Source organism: Cebus imitator, unplaced genomic scaffold (genome assembly GCF_001604975.1).
Source record: "Cebus imitator isolate Cc_AM_T3 unplaced genomic scaffold, Cebus_imitator-1.0 Scaffold50, whole genome shotgun sequence".
Taxonomy (NCBI): Eukaryota; Metazoa; Chordata; class Mammalia; order Primates; family Cebidae; genus Cebus; species Cebus imitator.
In genome coordinates this window covers 5,118,127-5,141,325 of record NW_016107365.1, presented here as the reverse complement: position 1 = coordinate 5,141,325, position 23,199 = coordinate 5,118,127, and the positions used below count along the sequence as shown (strand labels likewise).

Sequence of the window (23,199 nt, the reverse complement as noted above, 5' to 3'; positions counted from 1 at the left end):
ATTTTTATTAGAGACGGGGTTTCATCATGGCGAGAATGGTCTCGATTTCTTGACCTCGTGATCCGCCTGCCTCGGCCTCCCAAAGTGCTGGGATTACAGGCGTGAGCCACCACGCCCGGCCCAAAAATATTTTATTCAGCAAAGCTATCCTTCAACTAGGAAGGAAAGATAAAGTCTCTCCCACACAAACTGTCGCTGAAAAAATTCACCATCACCAGACTCATTTTACAAGAAATATTAAAGGGAGTTCTTTAGTCTCAGAAGAAAAAAAAAGTGTTCAAAAAGAAAACACTTAAAGGTGTAAACCCACTCCTAGTCTATTACAGGCACTGTGGTTCATGCCTGTAATACCAGCTACCTGGAAAGCTGAGTCAGGAGGGCTGCTTGAGGCCAGGAGGACTATCCTGGGCAACATTGTAAGACCTTACTTCTAAAAAAAAAAAAAATTTTTTTTTAATCAACTGAGCATGGTGGCAAATGCCTGTAGTCCCAGATGCTTGGGAGGCTAAGGGAGGAGAATCATTTGAGCCCAGGAGTTTGAGGCTACAGTGAGCTATGATTATGCCACTGCACTCCAGCCTGGGTGATGAGGCAAGACCCTGTCTCTAAAAACGAAAATAAATTAAAATAAATAAATAAAATCCATGGGTAAAAGTAAGTACACAGATAAACACAGGATACCCAAATACTGTAATACTATAATTGTTGTTGGTCCTCTCATAACTCTAATATGAAGTCTAAAAGACAAACTTGTTAAAAACCATAGTAGCTATAGAAAACTGTTGAGAGATAGGCAATATAAAAATATATAAATTGAGAAAATAAAAAGTTAAAATTTTGGGAGAGATGGAGTTAAAGTGTAGGAATTTTTTTTTTTTTAAGTTTCTTTCTTTGTTAGTTTCTATTTTTTCTTCATTATCTAAGATAAGTTGTCATTTTTAAAAATAACTTGTCATAGCTCTAAAACTTTTTAATAAACCTCATGGTAACCACAATGCAAAAGCCTGTAATAGAGGCACTAAAAATAAACAGCAATGAATGAAAACATACTGTCAGAGAAAATCACTTAACCATGAAAGGAAAATAGAAAACAAGCAACGACGTGGCAATAATGAGTTCTTACTTACCAATAACAACACTAAATGTGAATGAACTCAAGTCTCCAAACAGAGTAGCTGACTGGATAAAGAAACAGGACCTAACCATACAATGCCCACAAGAAATCCACTTCACCCATAGAGACACATGTAACACTATAAGTGAATGGATAGGAAAAGATATTCCATGCAAGGAGAAACCAGAAAAGAGCAGGAGTAGCTATCATATCAGATAAAATACGACTGTAAGTCAAAGACTCCAAAAAGTGACCAAGAAGATCACAATATTAGGATAAACAAGTCAATTCAGCAAAAGAATATAACAATTAACAATATCTAAGCACCAACACCAGAATACCCAAGTATATAAAGCAAATATTGATGGACATAATGGGAGAGTTAGAGTGCAATATAATAATAGTAGGGGAATTCAACACCCTAGTCTCAGTAAAGGACAAATCACACAGACAGAAAACAAACAAAAAAACAAGGGGGTTAAACTAAACCAAATAGGCCTAATTGACATTTAAAGAACATTTCACCCAACTGCTGCAGAACAATCCTTTCATCAGCATATGTAACATTCTCCAGAACAGACCACATCTTGGACACAAAACAAGTCTCAACAAAGTCAAAAAAGTAGAAATCATATCACATTATCTTTTGTAACCACAATGGAATAAAAGTAGAAATCATTAATAAGTGGAATCTGGGAAACAATACGAAAAATTAATTAATTGCTTGCTTTAATTTCAGGCAAGTTCAAATCAAATGACCTGTTCCTGGAAGGGCATGGTGTCTCATGCCTATAATCCCAGCACTTTGAGAGGTGAAGGTGGAAGGAATGTTTGAGGCCAAGAGTTTGAGACGAGCCTGGGCAACACAGCAATACCTGGGCTAGGTGGGCTTAGTGGTGTGCGCCTATAGTCCTAGCTACTCAGGAGGCTGTGGCAGAGGCATCCCCTGAGCCAATGAGACTGAGGATGCAGTGGGTCATGATTGCACCACTGCACTCCAACCGAGATGACAAACTGAGACCCTGCCTCTAACTAAAAAGGGAATTTAAAAATTTTCTGAAACAAATGACAACGGAAATACATTATACCAAAATCTATGGGATACAGCCAAAGTAGTGGTACTAAGAGAAAAGTTTACAATAATAAATGTCTACATCAAAAAAGTAGAAAGATCTCAAATAACCTAACCATGCATCTCAAAAACTAGAAAAGCAAGAACAATCCAAACCTAAAATTAGTAGAAGAAAATAACAAAGAGCAGCAGTAAATAAAATTGGGACTAAAAATTTACAGAAGATCAACAAAAGTTTTTTTCAGAAGCTAGACGAAGTTGACACAACTTCCGTTAGACTGAGAAAATTCAAATAAATAAAAACAAAAATGGAAAAGTAGACATAACAACTGAGACAACTATTCCAAAGTTGTGGAACTGGAAGAATTAATATTGTTAAAATGACAATACTACCCAAAACAACTTACAGGTTCAATGCAATCTCTATCAGAATACCAATGACATTCTTCACAAAAATAGAAAAAGAATTCTCAAATATATATAGAACCACGTAAGACCCTGAATAACCAAAGCAATCCTAGGGGAAAAGAGCAAAGCTGGGGGCATCACACTATCTGACTTCAAAATATACTACAAAGCTATAGTAACCAAATCAGCACAACACTGGCATGAAAACAGACACATGGACCAATGGAACAGAATAGAGAACCCAGATATAAATCCACACATTTACAACCAACTAATTTTTGACAAATGAATCAAGAACATATAATGGTAAAAGGATAGTCTCTTCAATAAATGGTGCTGGGAAAACTGGATAACCAGATGTAGAAGAATGACACTATCTCTCAAAGATATTTCTTCCCTATCTCTGTTTGATTTTTCACATAAAAATCAAATCAAAATGGATTAAAAATTTAAATCTAAGTTCTGAAACTATGAAACTACTAGAAAAATACATAAGGGAAATACTCCAGGACATTGGTCTGGTCAAAGGTTTTTTTGTTTTGTTTTGAGACATGGTCTTATTCTATCACCCAAATTTTGAATGCAGTGGTGCAATCATAGCTTACTGCAGCCTTGACCTCCTGGGCTCAAGCGATCCTCCCATCTCAGCCTCCTGAGCAGCTAGGACCACGAGTGTGTGCTACCATATCCAACTAATTTTATTTATTTATTAAACTTTATTTATTTTTAAACTTTTAATTTTTAAAACCTTTTTATTTTTACTTTTTTAACTTTTTAATTTTTAAACTTTTAAAATTCTTTTTGCAGAACTAGGGTCTCCCTATGTTTCCCAGGCTGGCCTCAAACTCCTGGGATCAAGCAATCCTTCTGCCTCAGCCTCCCAAAGTGCTGGGATTACAGGTATGAGGCATTGAACCTTGCCTGGCCAAAGACTTTTTCATGTAAGACCTCAAAAGCACTGACAATCGAAGCAAACGTGGACAAATTAGATTATATTAAGCTAAACAGTTTTTACACAGCAGAATATTTTTTATTGGTTGTCAACACCAATAAAAAAGTATCACTTTATTGGTTGTCCCTTCACTTTGTTGATTATATTAAGCTAAATAGTTTTTTCACAGCAGGGCATTTGTTATTATAGTTCCTGAGCTTGGCATGGGATGTCACCGACAAAGTGAAGGGACAACCCACTGAACGGTAGAAAATATTTGCAAACTATCTATCTGACAACAGATTAATAAACAGAATATATAAGGAGTTCAAACAACTCAATAAAATAATCCGATTTAAAAATGGGCAAAAGAATAGAGATTTCTCAAAAGAAAGCATACTAAAGGCCAACAGGTAAATGTAAAAAATGTTCAACATCACCAACCATCATAGATATGTAAATCAAAACCACTGTGAGATATCGTATTACCCTGGTCAAAATGGCTTTACAATTTTATTATTATTATTAACATAGAGGCAAGGTCTCACTATGTTGCCCAGGCTGATTTTGAACTCCTGAGCAGCTCAAGTAATCCTCCCACCTCAGCCTCCCAAAATGCTAGGATTACAGGCATGAGCCACCATGTGGGGCCTAAAATGGCTTTATTAAAAAGACAGGTAATAACGGATGATGGTGAGGATGCGGAGAAAGGGGAACCCTGGTACACTGTTGGTGGGAATGTAAATTAATATAGTCACTATGGAATACAGTATGGGGGTTCTGCAAAAAACTTAAAATAGAACTACTATATGATCCAGAATTCTACTACGAGGTGTATAGCCAAAAGGGAAATCAATACATTGAAGAGATATCTGCACTCCCATGTTTATTACACTACTATTCACAATAGCTAAAATACGGAATCAACATCAATAGATGAATGGATAAAGAAAATGTGGTGTGTATACATACATACACACACACACACACACACACACACACACACACACAATTTAGCCATAAAAAAAGAATATTGGGCCTGGTATGTTGGCTCACATCAAATCTCAACACTTTGGGAGGCCAAAGCAGAAGGATCACTTGAGGCCTCCCTATTTCAAGAAAATAAGGAATAAAAATTTGGGTTTGGTATGTTTTGATTTGTATTATAATTTCTAATACTGGTCATCTATTATAAATGTGTAGTGTACTGTGTGCTTTTTAAACTAAAAGATTTTTCAATGTTATAGTGAAGCCTATGAAATACTAACTACCCTAACAAGTTTTTATCCCATAAACCAAACAGATTAAAAGATATTGGAATATATTTTCAATGTCATTCAATAGCAAGAATATTTCTGCTTGAAACATGCCTAGCCTGGCTCTCATCTGTACAACAGGAAACAAGATAAAAATGGTGGCCTACACAACTTTTGAAATTCCATTTCTGAAATCACTGCCTTATTCTCAAATGTTAGAACTTTTTATGAGATCTGACATATTCTCAAGTAGCTGTGAAATGCATTAAGGTATCACTGAGTACCCCCATCTACCTTTTCCCTCCCACTTTTCCAAAAATACAATTGTCATTGAAGACTTAAATGGTAAAAATCAACAGATAAAGGAATCTTAGACAGATATGCAAAGTCACCTTAAAAATCAAAGCTGCAGAATAAGACCCGGCACTATGAGCATAATACAATAATTGATATTAGTAAAAGAACTCAACAATATAGATGGAGTGTGAATGGTCAGAAAAAGAAGAAAGTAAAAGAAAGCAAGATAAATATTGGCGATGCCTACTTATCTATCCATTGCCATGATAGGGATAACCTAGCTTCAGGCTACTAACCTTTAGAATCGTAATTAATTCTCCATAGAGGAAGGAAAAAATATGAGACTGGGATATGGTAAAAAGTCATCAAGCCTAGATTTGAAACCAGAATATAAAGAGCTGGGATTACAGGTGCGTGCCACCACGCCCAGATAGTTTTTGTATTTTTAGTAGAGACAGGGTTTCACCATGTTGGCCAGGATGGTCTCAAACTCCCGACCTCAGGTGATCCGCCCACCTCAGCCTCCCAAAGTGCAGGGATTACAAATGTGAGCCACCGCGCCTGGCCAGCGCTTTCCCTTAGACTCGAAATTTCGCTCCTATTGTCCCATCCCTGTAGTAAAAAAGTATTATTTCTAAGGTTTAATAACAAATTTTACTCCTGTCAATTATCAGGAAATCGACTATATTAAAATAGCTAACGAGGGGATATTACTGAAGCTACAAAGTCAAAGGCCTCACAAAGTTATCCTTGACAACAGACAAGAGCTGTTAGATCTTCCGTTGGTCTTTTAGCTAATTCAACTCTAGTCTTAAAACAAAAATAGCCTCCTATTGCCAAATCCCGTGTACACAAAACCATTGCACTTAGGTATTCCTAATACGAAAAAGTTTCTATACGTTGCCAACCTTTCCTATCTTTGAAAGGCAGTCATGGTTAATCTGGTTCTCAATAAGATATCCATTTACAACTAAAAGAAAATTCCAGGCTATCGTCCGTCTTGTTTTACTTTAACAACTCTTCTAACGTCATTTATTATCTGACAACTTCAAGATTGCTTTCCACAAAGAAAACTCTAGAAATCAAAAAATGCGAAGTGCGTGCTTGTGAGAAGGGAGTGAGGAAATTCTGCCTTTAAATGCGGTAAACGTCAAATGTGAAGTATAAATTCTAATTAGCAAGACCCTTGAGATTTACAGCTAGGCGGAAAGAAAACCCTCAGCTCGTGGTTAAAGCGGAAGCGGCCAGATGCTCCCGGGCTTTCGAAAAGCCGCCCAAGAAAGCAGGCCCGTCATCCTCAGCGGAAAGTTCTCTCGCGTCCGGGCCCGCAAGCCCGGAGAGTTCGTCATAAACACATAAGGCAAGGGTAGAAACGAGGCCGAAGGGCAAGTCACGCAACTGTCAAACGAAGCCCACCCACCGACTGACAAGTCCCCAAGACAGCAAGCGATGCCCGCGCGGGATACTCACCCGTTACCTCAAGATCGCAACTACAACTCCCAGGAGGCCGCGCGAGCGACAGACCAGCGCCCTTCCCAGAATGCAACAGAGAGGCGTTCCTATCCCGCCCTCTCCTTGCGCCGCTCCTCCTACTTTAATACCCGTCGTCACCCAGGAGAGCCGGGGGTAGGGTGCTGGAGGAGGATCCCGAACGCTCGGCGTGTTGCGTCAGACGTCAGGAGGGGAACGGGGCGGGGAGTAGGAGGGAGAATGGGAGGACGAAGAGGAGGGGAAAGGACAGGGGAGGGGAGGGTAAATAGTGGGCCAGGCAGGAAGATGGCGGCTGTAGCGGAGGTGTGAGTGGACGCGGGTCTCGGCGGCCGAATTTTTCTCTTCCGTTCTTCTCCCTTTTCCTTCCCTATTTGAAATTGGCATCGAGGGAGCTAAGTTCAGGTGGCGGCGCCGGGCGCAACGCAGGGGTCACGGCGACGGCGTTTGACGGCTGGAAGGGTAGACTTCCTTCACCGCTTGTCCTCTTTCCCCGCTCCGCTCGGTGTCAGGCGCGGCGGCGCGGCGGGCGGACTCCGTCCTTCCTCCAGCTCCCTCCCCCCACACCGGAACGGGCACTCTTCGCTTCGCCATCCCCGACCCTTCACCCCGAGGACTGGGCGCCTCCTCCAGCGCAGCTGAGGGAGTGGGGGCCAGTCTCCTGCTCGGCTGTCGCGCCTCCATGTCGGATAATCAGAGCTGGAACTCGTCGGGCTCGGAGGAGGATCCAGAGACGGAGTCTGGGCCGCCTGTGGAGCGCTGCGGGGTCCTCAGTAAGGTGAGCAACCCGCGGTGCCAAGGGACCCCTGGCCAGACTCACCTGCCGCAAGGCAATCCGCTGAGGCCGTGGGGTGGGGCTGGCAGGAGGCGCGGAACGTGCCGGGGTGCGGGGCTAAGTACTTGCCGCAGCGACTGGGGATGAGGTGAGGATATAGGGGTACTGTCGGGGGCAGCCGAGGACCGGTGAAAGCGTGTATCAACCTGGGATCCGGTTTGGGAGGCGAGATGACTTGGGACTCAGGGCAGCAGCTGTCTCGGGTCTAAGGAATCCGGGTTGGGCTTCAGCAGTGTCGGAACGACTGGGAGTGGTTCAAGTCGGATCTCTTAAAAGAGGTTGGTCTGTCTGAGGATGCCAAGTTGAGTAGGGTTGGGGGCACTTTGGACGCAACTGTTTCGATAGAAGCCGGAGCGACTCGGCTTGATGTTGAAATTTGAGGTGCTAAACTATGCCAGATTAGATGTAGTGAGACAGATGAATGTGGAGGACTTTCTCCCTCACCCTATACCCCAGTTTAGAAAAGAGATGTTGAATCAGCACCTGATAGGCACAAGAAATATTCATAGTAACTTGGAACACATGAGAATGGAGACTGATCTTTAGTCCAGGAAGAAGAGCATTATTTAATAATAAAATATTTTTGCAGTAAGGGGTCCAGGGTAAGGAAAAGATATTTTACCTTTTATATATTTTTTAAAATCTCTGTATCAAAATTTTAGCAAAGCAGTCATTTCTAGGACTTCAGATGGGGGATCTCTTGATAATACATGGTTGTGGGGGTTTTTGATTGTTTGTTTTTTAAGTTTTTGCAATAAGAAGATTCACATAGCCTTTTTGACTTCTCTCTCCCTTCCTGTTAAACTTTTTTAGAAATGGCTGGAGCTAGCAGTTAACTTGGAAAGGGAGAGCTGGGCCAGTCCCACAACAAGCTGGTCATAAGATACTGTCATGTGCAGACTGGCTGTTAAGAAATCACCCTGTTTCCAGTATTCATATTTTGGCAAATCACTTGGACACTATTTGTGGAATTGTTTCATATTAGGCTTTTATAATGTCTTCAGAAAGGGGACCAGGAAAGGCATGAATAGTCAGAACTAAGGAATGCAAGTGTTGACTTTTATTTGGATAGCAGAAAAATTATGTTATATATTGATGCTGTAATCATTCTTGAAATTTCAATGCAAGGTTTTCAGTAAAGTGAAGCTCCTCAGGATTTCTTTAGATTAAATGTATCCTATAATTTAGGAATCTCTATTGAACACATTCTGTAATAGGTATACATTTTCAGTTGGTAATAGTTGTGAAATGGGTTACTTGCTTCTCAGTGATTTTGATAGTTTCGTCACTGCTCATAAGATGGGAAGCCGACTGCCACACTAGTACTGTAGTGTGTTGAGTATTTTACAAAACAAATTGTACTTTTAACCTACTAATAATAACTTTTTTAGGGGTTGGGGGAGTGGAGTGACTGAGGGAAAAGTTACCAGTGTTCTAAGTATTTACTGTATGTGGAGTAGGTATACTATAGATCAAAAAATGGAAGACCAATCTCGATATTTAAATGTGTAAAAATGTATTTGACACCTCTATGGAAGGCAAGTAACTTAAATTTTGACTGTTGCTGCTATTGTAGAATCAATAGGAATAAAGCTTTTGATATTATTCTTGCTAATAGCTTTGAAGGAAATTTTTCCTGAGATTTACCAATTTATGGTTACATATAGTGTTTTCTGGAAGCTTTTTAATCAAAGGTATTTTAAATTGAATATATATACTTAGTATGGTACATGTTTTTAAATGTAAACTATATATTTTGAATTCTTTGTATTCACCTGGTAATTTAAACAAGGGTCAGAACTCGGCTTTTGTTCTTTTCCTTTTATTGAGTAATGAAAATAAGCCCCAGTGCAATTTGTTTTGTTTCTCCCTCAAAATGGGGTGGATTTAGAATGGGCTGAGGTAAATTTATATTAAAAATATACAGTTCAAAGCATATTTTCCATCTGGTAGTCTGAAATACATGGAAATACCTATGAGGCATATTTCTTATAAATCACTTGAGTATAGATTCCAAAAATACTGTATATACAATAGTTCTATGTGGTTATAACAAATATCATGGTGGATCATGGTGGGGAAAAGATTCATGCCTTAGTTGGACTTAAAAGCAACTAAGTCTGGATAAAATAAGCCTCATTCAATTTCCGAATTTCCTCCATCCCTCATGGTTTACCTTCTTCTGTTTTTCCACACACCTTTTTTGAAATTCTATCCATCTTTAAGAGTCTAAGTCAAATACTGTCTTTTCCATAACGCTTTTTATTATTTTGCCATCATTCAAGACCTTCTTCACTAGAATTCCCATAGCATTTTGTTTGTAGCTTGCTTCTGACTCTTATTCTAAATATATTTTTTTTCTCTTGTATTTGTGTTTGCTGTCCTGTTGGCCACAGTAATATTTGATTCTCCTGCAGTGTCTAGCGTATTGCCTTGTCTGTATTTGTTAAATGAGGAAGAGTGAAGGAACATTATGAGAGCAGAGAAAAGACAAAAACCTGCCTTCCAGGTTTCATAACAGCTAACACTTACTGATTAAAGAGTACTGAAGCTGTTATAATTTGTTCAGTCCCTTAGAAGAACATGGTATTAAATTATGGATACATATTGCTGGAGCCCCTCCTCTAACTTTGAAAGAGTTCTGTTCTATTGAGAAATGCCGAAGATTAAGCTTCATTAGCTCTGTGTAACTCTTCCTCACATTCAGAAAATACTGTGTCCAGGCACTGTTCTAAGTCTATTCTTTTTAAAATTAACTCTAAGAGATAGTGTTTGACGAAGAAAAGAACACAGAGTAAGTAACTTGACCACAGTCACACAGTTTAGCCTTATGAAGTGTGGTAATTGTAAATAAGGCAGGATTAATCCATGGAGTGTGTTGAATGCACTAAACAATTTTTATGACAGTCAGTGGGAAGTTGTCCATGGAATTTTGGAGCTGGGGACTCCATACGATCAATAGGTGAGAAAAGTAGGCAAATATGCTGAGTAAGTAAATAAGCTTGTGTAAATTATGAAAAAAAAACAAGATACTAAAGAAAAGCTTATTAAGTCGTCTAAGGAATTCAGGAACTGGATAATTTGATTGGAATGGCTGAAAATGAGAAGAGGAGGCAAATTTAAGGGTTTACTATGAAGGAAAGATAAGCTGGTTTTGGTAATGGGCCATAAAAATAGAGAAGGAATACTCAGGTATTGAGTATTGTTTGTGACTGTGCTGGGCAATTTCATTATTTTATTCAGCCTTCAAACAATAGGCAAAGAAACTGAAGCTTACAAAAGTAACTTGTCAAAACTCTCTTCACATGAGTTGTAAAGTAGTTGAGCCTATTTAATCCTGTATCCACTAATCTGATTGTATATATAATACAGTAAAACTGAGCAGAAGTGGCAGTCCAGCCAAGGAAATAAGAAAATAGGAAGGAAGTACACATTATAGGTAGAGTTGAATTCAGTTTTATTGGTAACTATCATTTATTTCAAGCCTGTGTCTAAGTGGTGGTACATCACACGCAGTTAGACATAAGGAAATGGTGATTAGGAGCCACTGGAATAAGTTAAATTGTCAGCATGGTTGAGTTCTCAGAGAAGAGTTATAATGATGGGGCTTAGAAAAATTACAAGCTGGGTAGGGATGGTGGCTCATACCTGTAGTCCCAGCACTTTGAGACTGAGGAGGACAGATCACTTGAGCCCAGGAGTTTGAGACCAGCCTTGGCACCACAGCAAAACCCCAACTCTACAAAAAATTAGCCAGGCGTGGTGGCGTGCACCTGTAGCCTCAGTCACCCAGGAGGCTGAGGTGGGAGGATTAAGCCTAAGAGGTGGAGGTTGCAGTGAACTGAGATGGTGCCCCTGCACTCCAGCCTGGGTGACAGAGTGAGACCCTGTCTCAAAAAAAATACAAAAGAAAATTTAAGAACTGAATTGGTCTCAAAAATGCTTGGAGAATAGAAAAATAGATTTCTCAGTAGATAAAGAACCTGAGCAAATGCAGTATATTTTGGCAATCCATTTTGAATTAGTTTCTGGAATTGGCAGATGGTTTTGGGATTTTTCTATACGTCAAACCCCAGAGGATAGATAAAAAACATGCAAAAATAAGTATTCTCATAAAGATTACATTTCTGTCTTTTCCAGTTTATTGTGATCTTCACTGTACAGCAAGACTTTAGCAACACAGAAACTCAGAATACTGAAGACAGACAATCCAATATGTTTTTGAAAACCAATTTTATTTTGGTATTATTACTCTTGGGTTTGAAAAATATATGTTCAGAGAAACTTGGAAAGTGAATTAGCCATATAAAATATTATTCAGTTCTGTGGAGGAAAAGTGAAAGTTGACGGCTTACTACAGATTAGTTTCTATTATTTTTACTTTGATATAGTTATGACCATTATAGATTTTCATATGGGAGTAACAAAACTAAAGTTTTAGCGGTAATTGACTTTATACTTCCGTTGACTTAGAAAGCTTCATGCAGCCCTTGGTGTCAGAGAATGAGAGACTACATACATACATAACTGAACATAATTCTCTGTTGAATATGTTAAGTATGACAAAGACCAAAACAAGTATCATGAAGATACTTAAGAAAGGATGAAAGCACACAAAGAACAAACAATAATTTTAACCAAAATCTGGCTTTGGTTTTATTCTTAAAATGTTAAAAGAAAATGGTAGGCCAGGCGTGGTGGCTCCCGCCTGTAATCCCAGCACTTGGGGAGGCTGAGGTAGGCGGATCATGAGGTCAAGAGATCGAGACCATCCAGGCCATGATGAAACCCCGTCTCTACTAAAAATACAAAAATTAGCCAGGTGTGGTGGCACGCGCCTGTAGTCCCAGCTACTTGGGAGGTTGAGGCGGAAGAATCACTTGAACCCAGGAGGTGGAGGTTGCAGTGAGCCGAGATTGCGCCACTGCACTCCAGCCTGGTGACAGAGAGCAAGACTCCGTCTCAAAAAAAAAAAAAAAAAAAAAAGAAAATGGTATATTTTGTTTCTTACTGATTTATATATGATATTGTAAAAATTACTGAAAATCATTATGCAATCTAGAAAATGTCAACTTTTCACGTTTGTAATCATTTTACTGTTTATGCTTAGAATTAAGTTGGATTTTTCACATTTTGGTTTTAAAATTATATTGCTGTTTCAAAAAGTTTGGATTTCTAAAATACTTCTATTTTTTGTTTTCTTCTTCCTTCCTTTTCCCTTCCCACTCCCAGTGGACAAACTACATTCATGGGTGGCAGGATCGTTGGGTAGTTTTGAAAAATAATGCTCTGAGTTACTACAAATCTGAAGATGAAACAGAGTATGGCTGCAGGGGATCCATTTGTCTTAGCAAGGCTGTCATCACAGTAAGTTCCTTTTCTTCTTCATTCAACAAATATTTATTGAGTGTCAATTACATATCAGGAACTGTTCTACATGTTTAGGATCCTTGCCCTTATAGAACATATATTCTAATACTTTTTTTCCATAAAGTTATTTTATTGTGCTTCCATAAAGTTATTTTATTGTGCTTTTTGCTAAATATTGTTATTTTGTATAGACGTGTAGTTTTTATCTTATTTATTTATTTTTATTTATTTTTTAATCCTTGGTTTCCTTGGAAATAGACATGTAGTTTTTAATCTAGTGGGTATATCAAACCAGTTTAAGAGCTTCAGGAAAAAAAAATGTTTGAAGCCTTTCTATTTGTTGAGACTGGAACAGTTTTTTTGTAGGTTACTGAAAATTTAAAAATAATACTTCTTATAGGTAACATTTTAAAATTTTAACTTAAAAGATATAAATGTACATTCATTTATAAACTGTTTAACATTGAGCTAATGCCGTCTCTTTGTGGAGTTGAGAGAAGTTTTTCTTATATTCATAATGCATGATTTGCTATTTCCAGTTTTGATTTCTCTAACGTGGAATAAAAGCCTAAAGATAACTTTTGAAAAACCCTAAGTATAGGCTCCTTCTAACTTTTTAGGATTTCCCCTTATATTTTGCAGTTATGTCACTTTTATCTAATTCAACACCCTTTAAAAGAGTAACTCACCTTTGTTGAGTCATGCTATATAGTTTATATTTTGTTATTGTCCTTTTTTTGTGTTTTGTTTTGTTTTTGAGACAGAGTCCCGCTCTGTCACCCAGGCTAGAGTGCAGTGGTGCAGTCTCAGCTTACTGCAACCTCAGCCTCATAGGTTCAAACAATTCTTCTGCTTCAGCCTCCCAAGTAGCTGGGACTATGGGTGCATGCCACCATGCCCAGGTAATTTGTGTATTTTTAATAGAGATGGGGTTTTACTGTGTTGGCCAGGCTGGTCTCAAACTCCTGACCTCAACTAATCCACCCATCTCAGCCTCCCAAAGTGCTGGGATTGCAGACATGAGCCACTGCACCCTGCCTACTTAGTTTACATTTAACTTATACAGAAACAACTATTCCTTTTTGCACTTGCAGTACATAGACTTAAATAATGTTTAAGTTATGTAAGGATTGTAACAAGTAAACTGGCATAAATGGGTTTGGGAACCACCAACTGACTTGTTAAGCATGTAACCCAACTAGTGAGAACAGAAGTGCCTGATTATACAAAAATAGCATGCTAGTTAAGAATGGTCTGCATGCATTGAGCAAAAAAAAAGGTGTTGGCTAAAGCCAGACAGTTAAATATTGTAGTTAAAATATGAAAATGGGTATGTTAAAAATACAGATTTTACTAACCCATTCAAAGAGAAGTCAGTTTTCTTTTTGTGATAGAATTTATCTTGCTTCTAAAAGTGAAAGATAATATAATATTTCAGATTTCTGTTAATATCTAACTCTGACTTAATGTTTGTTATGCATTTAGGGAAAATCTTATAGTATTTTCACTTTTTTTTCATACATTGTTTCCCCTCTTGTATATTCAGCATTTGAAAAGTTTAGAATTGAATATCAAGTTAGAGAAACACAGAAGAAATGTTTGGAAGTATTAATGAAACCACTACTCTGCATTTGTAGAGACAATTTTAAGGATATAGCTTTAACATAAAAGCTCAGTATTTTTACTGGTATGTGGTACATTGTAGTGTGTTTAGAAATTGTATCTAGTTTAACATTTTGGGTGTTTTTCTTTCAAGGTAGATCATTATTCATGTCAGGGGACATGATAGTAGATGGAAATGTACTTTGCGATCTTGAAGTGTTTTTCTGTGGTCCTCCACTCCGCTTCTTTTGCATATAATTGGATGTTTATTAGTTGCAATGCTTAACTCTTTGAAAATAGTATAATGATTGATACAAGAATGGGGAGGAATTAAATTTTATCTCTGTTGTTCCCTAAGTAGTAGTATTCCTGTAGTACCATGCTAGTTTCTGTGGATTTAAATGTTGTTATTCTGTCGTGAATTATGAACTATAATATTATTGCCTGGCTTATTTTGAGAAAATAAAATTTTTAATAAACATTTAATTCCATCTTCTCAGGAAGAAAACAGTGTTACCTCATTGTAAATGGTTTTTGTTATAACTATATCTACACGTATAACTTTCGTTGTGGCACATAGTAAAAGACATGGGGAGGAACATGAAACAAATTGAATTCTTTGAAGGAGAAATACAGAAGTAAAGGTAAAAAGATGAATGAGGCAGCAAAATCTGTATCATAGTCGTAGGTACAATGAAATGTGATAGGAAGAAACACAAGCATTTATATTACTGAACTTGAACTTTCCTTGCCCTGGGTTCACAGACTCCATGTTACATATTTAAAGAAAATTACAAAATATAACTGAATTCAGTGAACTCAGGATGAAATTTACAAATTCGAGTATGTACTTTAGTTAAATAAATAAATGTCATAGTAATAGTCATCATTAATTTTTAATAGGCGTCTCTTGGTATTTTTTTCCTTAAACATGAGCTATTGCTTATATCACTTAATACAAAAAATACATATTAATGTTTAATTTCTTTATACGGCACCCTTATGAAATTGATAATATTCACATATGAAGAAATCTACGCTTGAAGAGTTGCTGTGACTTTGCTATAAGCATTCATTATTATTTGTTGGTGTTGGTGAACCTAGCGTCTGAGCCCACATTTCCTGATAGAGCCTGATCCATTTTAAATTCATTCTTAGTTTAATGATTAAATCATTCCTAATTTATAAAAACAGTTTTCTTTAGCTGTGTGATAATAAAGTGGGTGAAATAATTTCAAGGAACAAAGTATGTCTTGGAAGAATTTATTCCTTAGTGTGAAGGGATTGAGAGTAAGTAGGTGAGAGGAAAAATAGTATTCCCTTATTTTGTGTAAAAAGAGCTATTTGTACATAAGATAAGTGTTTGTAGAAAGACAGTTGAATTCAATTATTATAGCTTGATACTTAGAAGACCCAGCCTCTGCTACAAAATTTGCCACTAGTAGATATTCTGAATATGTTAGTCATAATTGTTTTAATTAAAAGCAAATGTTTATGGAATATTTACACTGTTTACTTTTTAAATTCTATCTTTTAAATAAAGTACATGATAAAAAATATAATTTGTGGCATTAAACAGTTTAAGAAATACATGCTTCTTTTTAGTCTTGCACTTAAAGAGGCAACCACACTTAAATTTCTAGTCATCGTTTCAGAAAATGTGTAGGTCTTTACAAGGATTTGTCTGTTTATAACTTTCATAAATATTTACACAAATGGCATATTGTCTATTGTTCTGCACCTTGTTTTAATACATCTTACACATTAACTATTATGTTCTGTTGAATCATATGGATATATTATATTTATTTGCCTGGTCCCTGTTTTTGCACATTTAAATCATTTCTCATTTTTATTACAACCATTATTGAAACAAATATGTACTTTAAAATTTGTTTTTAGTTATTGTCAAATACTCCTTCAAAATGTAACGCTCTTCACTCCTACCAGTAGTGAATGAGTGCCTCTGTTTCTCCCCATCCTCAAGTATTTAGGAAGTTGGATTTTGGCAAATGTTAAAGTGTTTGTCAAACTGCTGAATTAAAATGGTATCTTATTTTAAATTGCACTTCTTATCCATAAGGTTGAGTAACAGAATAATTTATAGCCCATTTTTATTTATTTTTTCTTTTCCAATTGCTTATGCACTTTTTTGTTTGTTTTTCTTATTGACTTGTAGAAATTACTTATATAATAATAAGCCATGTGGCACATTTGTTGAAAATGTTTTCCCCGTTGTCACTGGTCTGTTTCTTCATTGCTTTTTTTATAGTCTATATTAGGCCCTACAAAAAATCTTAGATTTTTACATACTGTTATTGACATCTTTTATTATGGCTTCTATGTTTACTTGTTTAGATAGGTGTTTTCCTCTCAAAGACTATCTCTCTATATAAATGTACATACATTTTCATCTAAAATTTACACTTGAATTTTGATTCCTGTGGAAGTTATTTTAGCTTAAGGAGTGATATTGATGTTTTTAGTTTTTTCCAAATGACTAATTATGTATCCTAGTAGCATTAATTAAATAACTCACCTTTTTCCAAGTGGTTTGAAACACCACTTTTATCATATATTACGGTCCCATGTTTATTTAAGGTTGTTTCTGGACTCTCTTTTGGGCATTTGGCTTGTCCTTCTTCTTAGTCCATGTTTAAAATTATATTGTGAGTATTTCTTCAACCAGTTCCTTAAATTGCTAATGATTCATTTGTGAAGATAGATGTAATTTGTTTGCAGTTACTAAAATTAGAAGATACTTTGTAAAATAGGTAGAGAGTTTTGGTATATCTTTAGATAGAATTGACTTTCTTAAGTTATGTAGTTTGATGTCTCACGTTAGGCATCTGCCTTTGTATACCTAATATCTTGTTGAACTTTTAAAATCACCAAATGAGTAGAATTCCTATTATTCTTATAATAGGTTGGTTTTAGGGAAATTTATTTGCCAATTTCGTGTTTTAATATTTTTAGAAGGAAAACTGAAAGGTTATGAAAATGTTACTGTTGGATTAAAAAAAAAAAAAATTAAGGCCAAATAGTGATTAGGCAAGTTGGTTAGGGGGTGGTGCTGCAAGAGGGGAAGTTGAAAGATCTTAGAAAAATTAAAGAAAACTGATGAAACTTCGTCTCTACATTTAAAAATATACACAAATCGGCTGGACGTAGGGGTATGCACCTGTAGTCACGGCTGCTTTGGAGGCTGAGGTGAGAGGATCTGCTGCTACAGCCCAGCAAGTGGAGGCTGCGGTGAGCCAAGATCGTGCCAGTGCCTGCCAGCCTGGGAGACAGAGTGAGACCCTGTCCCCCCAAAAAAAGACAAGTTACAAAAGCAAGGGAGGGAAGTGTTCAAAATTGAAGAGAACCATAAAAATAAATTTTTTAAGTGCCAGATAAAGAATAGTCAGATCTAAAAAGTTTTTGCATGTGAAATTGTAAAATGAGAAATTATGTTATGGAAATGATGTTCACCAAATTGGATATCACCAAAGATGATAGTGCCATAAATAGTCATTATAAGAACTCCAAATTAGTGAGAAATCCAAGAAGTAGGCATTTTCTCAAGCATGCAGTTTTACTGTTTTGAACTGTGTTAGTGAGAACTAAAGGAAAGAGGAAGGTATGTGGCAAGTAAAGGCACTAGATAAGAAACTAGTTGTTAATTCTCATTGGAGGAGCATTCGTCAGTGAATTTTTAAAGAAGTAAGAATCTTGCTCTGCTAAGATTTATGCCTTGAGGAACTCATAATTTATCTCTTTAACAGTTCATTTGAAAACAGTATATTCCATCTTTCAATAATATATGATTCAGATAATGTAACTCAAATAGCATGAATGAAGTAGAAAGTATTTAAAATATTTGCTAAGAGGTCTTGAAGAAGAAAAACATAAAGAAGGATACCTGTTGAAATCTGGGGCTCAGAATGTAGAAATAAGTCACAGAAAATTATAATTTAAATTATATAATTATAAAATGTATTCATTTTCTAGGGTTGCTATAACAAAGTGTTATAAACTGGGTGACTTAAGCAACCAAAATTTATTGTTTCACAGTTCCAGAGGCTGGAAATAGGATCAGGACAGGAGGTTGCTGGGGTCCAAGAGTTTTGACCTGAGGATAACAATATAGCTTCCGGAACAGGGTAGCCCAACTGGATTATCCTATTGTGAAGCTCATTTTTGGTAAACTCATAAGTAAAGCTTTTGGGCTTCCAGTTAGAAGATTCCCTATTCTTAACAATGAGCAGACAGCCGAGGATTAAGAGTCATATGAAGAAAGTTTCCAATATGAAAGAGATCAAGAGAATAAATGCAACACTAGAAGACAAATTATTCAGATGTCCAACAAAAATAAGGAAGGAAATTTGTCAGTATTTTTAAAGATAATAGCTTTTGAAATTATGAAAAAACTATATAAAAAAGGAAGAGTTTAAAAAAAGCTCTTGGAGATTATAAATATGGTAGCAGTGATGAAAGTAATGAAAAGAGTTAGAAGGTAGAGTTATAGACATTCCCAGAATGTAAAGAAAAATATTTTTTTGAAAATCACCTGTAATCACAGCACTTTGGGAGCCTGAGGTGGGCAGATTATGAGGTTAAGAGATCAAGACCATCCTGTCCAGTGTGGTTGGTGCATGCCTGTAGTACCAGCTACTCAGGAGACTGAGGCAGGAGAATCACTTGAACCAGGGAGGCAGAGGTTGCAGTGAGCTGATTGTGCCACTGCCTTCCAGCCTGGTGACAGAACAAGACTCTGTCTCAAAAAAACAAAAACAAAACAAAAACCCCCAAAAAGGTAGTAAATAGGACATAGGTAAAAATTAAAGGAATGATCCAGGAGTTCTAACATCTGAACAGTAGGAACTCCAGGAAGAAAGAACAGAGGAGTATCAGTGAAAGAATAAAAGAAAAATTCACAGAAATAAAGGACAGGAGTTTTACATTGAAAGGGCCGAGCAAGATCCAGTGTAATAGATTTTTAAAAGACTGATGTTAAAGACACATTGTGTCAAGTCAGATCACTGGGAAGAAGATCTTGGATGCCTCCAGAGAGAAAAAGCATTGCAACAAAGGATAAGGATTCAAAATAACTGTGGACTTCTCAAAAGCAATGCTGGAAGCTAAAATGCAATGGATCATGCCTACATTCTTCTGAAGAATAATTATTTTCAACAGTGAATTATATGTTCAGCCAAACCACCAAGCAAGTATAAGGACAGACTAAAAGCATTTTAAAATATGGTCTCTACAAATTTACCTCTTGTTGTTTTAAAAAATATTTTAGAGATACATGTTTACATATCTATAGTTGAAACGGTATGTTTAGAATTTACTTCTAAATTGCCTTTGGAAGGGTGTGAATTGATGAGAATATAGATTTTAAAAAAGAATAACCATTAGTTAGTAATTGTTGAAACCAAATAGTGGTAATAGGGTTCATTGTTCTATGTTTTTTTTTTTTTTTTTTTTTACATATATGTGAAATTTTTCATAATAAAAAGTAAAACACAGACATCTGTCTTCTGCTGAAAGATATGCCCCATCAAAACAAGGAAGAATTAAATAAACAAGAGGAAGATGTGATAGAGGTTATTGTACTCAAAGTGTGATCTCCAGGGCAATAACATCAGTGTAACCTGTGAACTTGTTAGAAATACACGTTCTGGGGCTCTGCCCCAAACCTAATGGATCAGAAACTCTGGATAGGGAGTCCAGCATTCTGTCTTTAACAAACCCTTCAAATGATTCTGATGCATCCTAAAATTTGAGAACCACTTTCTTAAAGCAGGAAAAATAGCTGTGTTCAAGTAGAGAATGGACATGACTGCTGTTTTGTATCATCTCATTTTCTTAACTGCTTTCTCTGGACTTTGATAGTTGCTCTGACATTTATTAAATCAATTGAATTGTTATACATAAAAAATACTACATTGTGCTACTAGTTCTAACAATCTGAACAATAGATGTAAAAGTTCAGATTTAAGGAACTCTTAAGTATAGTGATTGTATTAGAAATGGGAAGAGGTATGAGGGGAACATATGAACACGTCCTATACCAACCCGGCTGCTTGCCTAACTGGCACCTTGACATTCTTTGCTGACTTTACCAATTGAAACTTTTATTAATCTAGAATGCCTTTCCTCCTGTACTATTAAAAGCCTATCTTTCCTCCTGGGATCAACTAAACCACAGCTTTTCAAGGAATCACTTTAGATCTCATTCTCATCTTTCTGTCTCTACTATCAGATTTATATATTTTTATTTATTTTAAACAAGGCCTAATGCTGTCACCCAGGCTAGAGTGCAGTGGTGCAATCATGTCTCACTGCCACCTTGACCTCCTGGGCTCATGATCCTCCTGCCTCAGCCTCCATAGTAGCTGGGATTGTAGGTGCACTGCCACACCTGGCTATTTTATTTTTTAATTTTTTTTTGGTAGTGACTGATTCTCACTACGTTGTCCAGACTGATTTCGAACTCCTGACCTCAAGCAATCCTCCATCCTTGGCCTCTCAAACTACTGGGATTACAGTGTGAGACACTGCACTTGGCCATTACTATCAGATTTTTAAAACTACAAATAGGGACTGAGCAACTGTGACATACATTGTGCTAGCTATTTTATGTATTATCAGGAAAAAGGTGAAAATGATTAGGGAGAGAGAGAAGTAAAGGTGAGAAGAGCTACAACTGTTTTTCGTTATCAAACCTTAAAGAGTTTAGATGATTTAACTCTTTTTTTGTTTTTTGTTGTTTGTTTGTTTGCTTTAAGACGGGTTTCGCCATGTTGGCCAGGCTGGTCTTGAATTCCTGACCTCATGTGATACGCCCGCCTCGGCCTCTCAAAGTGCTGAGGTTACAGGCGTGAGCCACCACGCCCAGCCCTAGATGATTTAACTCTTTAAACTGTGCATGGGCTTCCAGGTAGCTGAAGATAGCGGTAGGTGGTAGGCTTGTGGTAAGCAGCATCCCAAAATGTTATCTCCCTAAAAGATACAAAATAACTGCACGTGTATATCATTTCTACATGAAACAACACCTTCAGCATTACTCGTAGATAGATGATGCCAAAACTGCAAAATAATCATGTAAGGAAAGGTAACACACTCCAGTGCAGTGGTCCTACACACTTTGACCCCACTGCCACAAGGGGACACTGTGGCAAGGAAAGTTAGATCAACATATGTTCTTTGAGAAGACAGAAGGAGCATTAGTGAAGAGAGCTGGAAGAACCACCAGAAAGATTAAATCTACCCTTTTTTGTGTTTTTAATACAAAAAACTAACCAGGCAGATAAGAGCAGAGCTATAGGAAAAGGATTTCAAAGTATGAACACTTTAAAAGGCTAGACAGCCATTTAAGTATGATTTAAAGAGATTTCTGAATGTGTATAGCTTCTGGAAGACTGAAAACAGAAGAGTTCTTTGGAAATTGGATGGTCAAGGAAAAAATTTAAGGACCTACAAGAAAAAAAGAAACCAAAAAATTAGAAGTCCCAGGCCAGGCATGGGGCTCACAACTGTAATCCAGCACTTTGAGAGGCCAAGGTGGGCAGATCATGAGATGAAGATATTGAGACCATCCTGGCCAACATGGTGAAACCTCATCTCTACTAAAAATACAAAAATTAGCTGGGCGTGGTGGCGCATGCGTGTAGTCCAAAAGACCCAGGAGGCTGAGACAGGAAAATCGCTTGAACCTGGGAGGTGGAGGTTGCAGTAAGCAGAGATCACTCCACGGCATTCCAGCCTGTCAACAGAACAAGACTCCATCAAAAAAAAAAAAAACCAAAAAAAAAAAAAAAAAAAAAAAAAAAAATTAGAAGTCCCACAATTCTCTTCTCTGCTATCAAAACAAAACTCCACTGAAGTATCCAGACTTTGGCAAATGACACAAAGAAAAAGATGCCATTAAACTAAGGATATTGTAAAAATGTCCCCAGTCACAAAAATAAACAAAAGGAAAGTTAAATCCTTCCTTTAGTGCTTGAAATTGAGAAAAAATTCATACAAATAAACCAAGTAAATTCTAATCCCGTAAAATGACTTATCACGCAAAAGAAAACAATTTTTTTTCCTTTTTTTTTTTAATTGCATTTTAGGTTTTGGGGTACGTTTGAAGAACATGCAAGATAGTTGCATAGGTACACACATGGTAATGTGATTTGCTCCCTTCCTCCCCTTCACCTATATCTGGCATTTCTCCCCATGCTGACTCTCCCCAACTCCCCACACCCCACTGTCCCTCCCGTATTTCCCCCCAACAGACCCCGGTGTGTAGTGCTCCCCTCCCTGTGTGCATGTGTTCTCATTGTTCAACACCTGCCTATGAGTGAGAACATGCGGTGTTTGATTTTCTGCTGTTGTGTCAGTTTGCTGAGAACGATGGTTTCCAGGTTGATCCATGTCCCTACAAAGGACACGAACTCATTGTTTTTGATGGCTGCGTAATATTCCATGGTGTATGTGTACTACATTTTCCCTGTCTAGTCTATCATCGATGGGCATTTGGGTTGGTTCCAGGTCTTTGCTATTGTAAACTGTGCTGCAATGAACATTCCTGTGCATGTGTCCTTATAGTAGAATGATTTATAATCCTTTGGCTATATACCCAGTAATGGGATTGCTGGGTCAAATGGAATTTCTATTTCTAGGTCCTTAAGGAATTGCCACACTGTCTTCCTCAATGATTGAACTAATTTACACTCCCACCAACAGTGTAAAAATGTTCCCATTTCTCCACATCCTCTCCAGCATCTGTTGTCTCCAGATTTTTTAATGATCACCATTCTAACTGGCGTGAGATGGTATCTCAATGTAATT

General features: G+C 37.2%; 2 protein-coding genes across 4 annotated transcripts in view; one reads left to right on the top strand and one right to left on the bottom strand.

The window, feature by feature from the left end:
• Positions 1–6,707, bottom strand: part of POLK (DNA polymerase kappa) — a 99,694-nt gene extending 92,987 nt beyond the window's left edge. Inside the window, exon 1 of the mRNA XM_037738175.1 lies at positions 6,549–6,707. The gene's annotated coding sequence lies outside the window, so the exon portion shown is untranslated. The remainder of the gene's footprint in view (positions 1–6,548) is intronic.
• The window catches only part of CERT1 (ceramide transporter 1), a 139,993-nt gene continuing 123,388 nt past the window's right edge, over positions 6,595–23,199 (top strand). For all 3 annotated transcript variants that reach the window (XM_037738180.1, XM_017527669.2, XM_017527667.2), the window contains exons 1-2: positions 6,595–7,344; positions 12,634–12,768. In XM_037738180.1, coding sequence (XP_037594108.1) covers positions 7,249–7,344; positions 12,634–12,768 — 231 coding nt within the window. In that variant the 5' untranslated portion in view covers positions 6,595–7,248. The remainder of the gene's footprint in view (positions 7,345–12,633; positions 12,769–23,199) is intronic.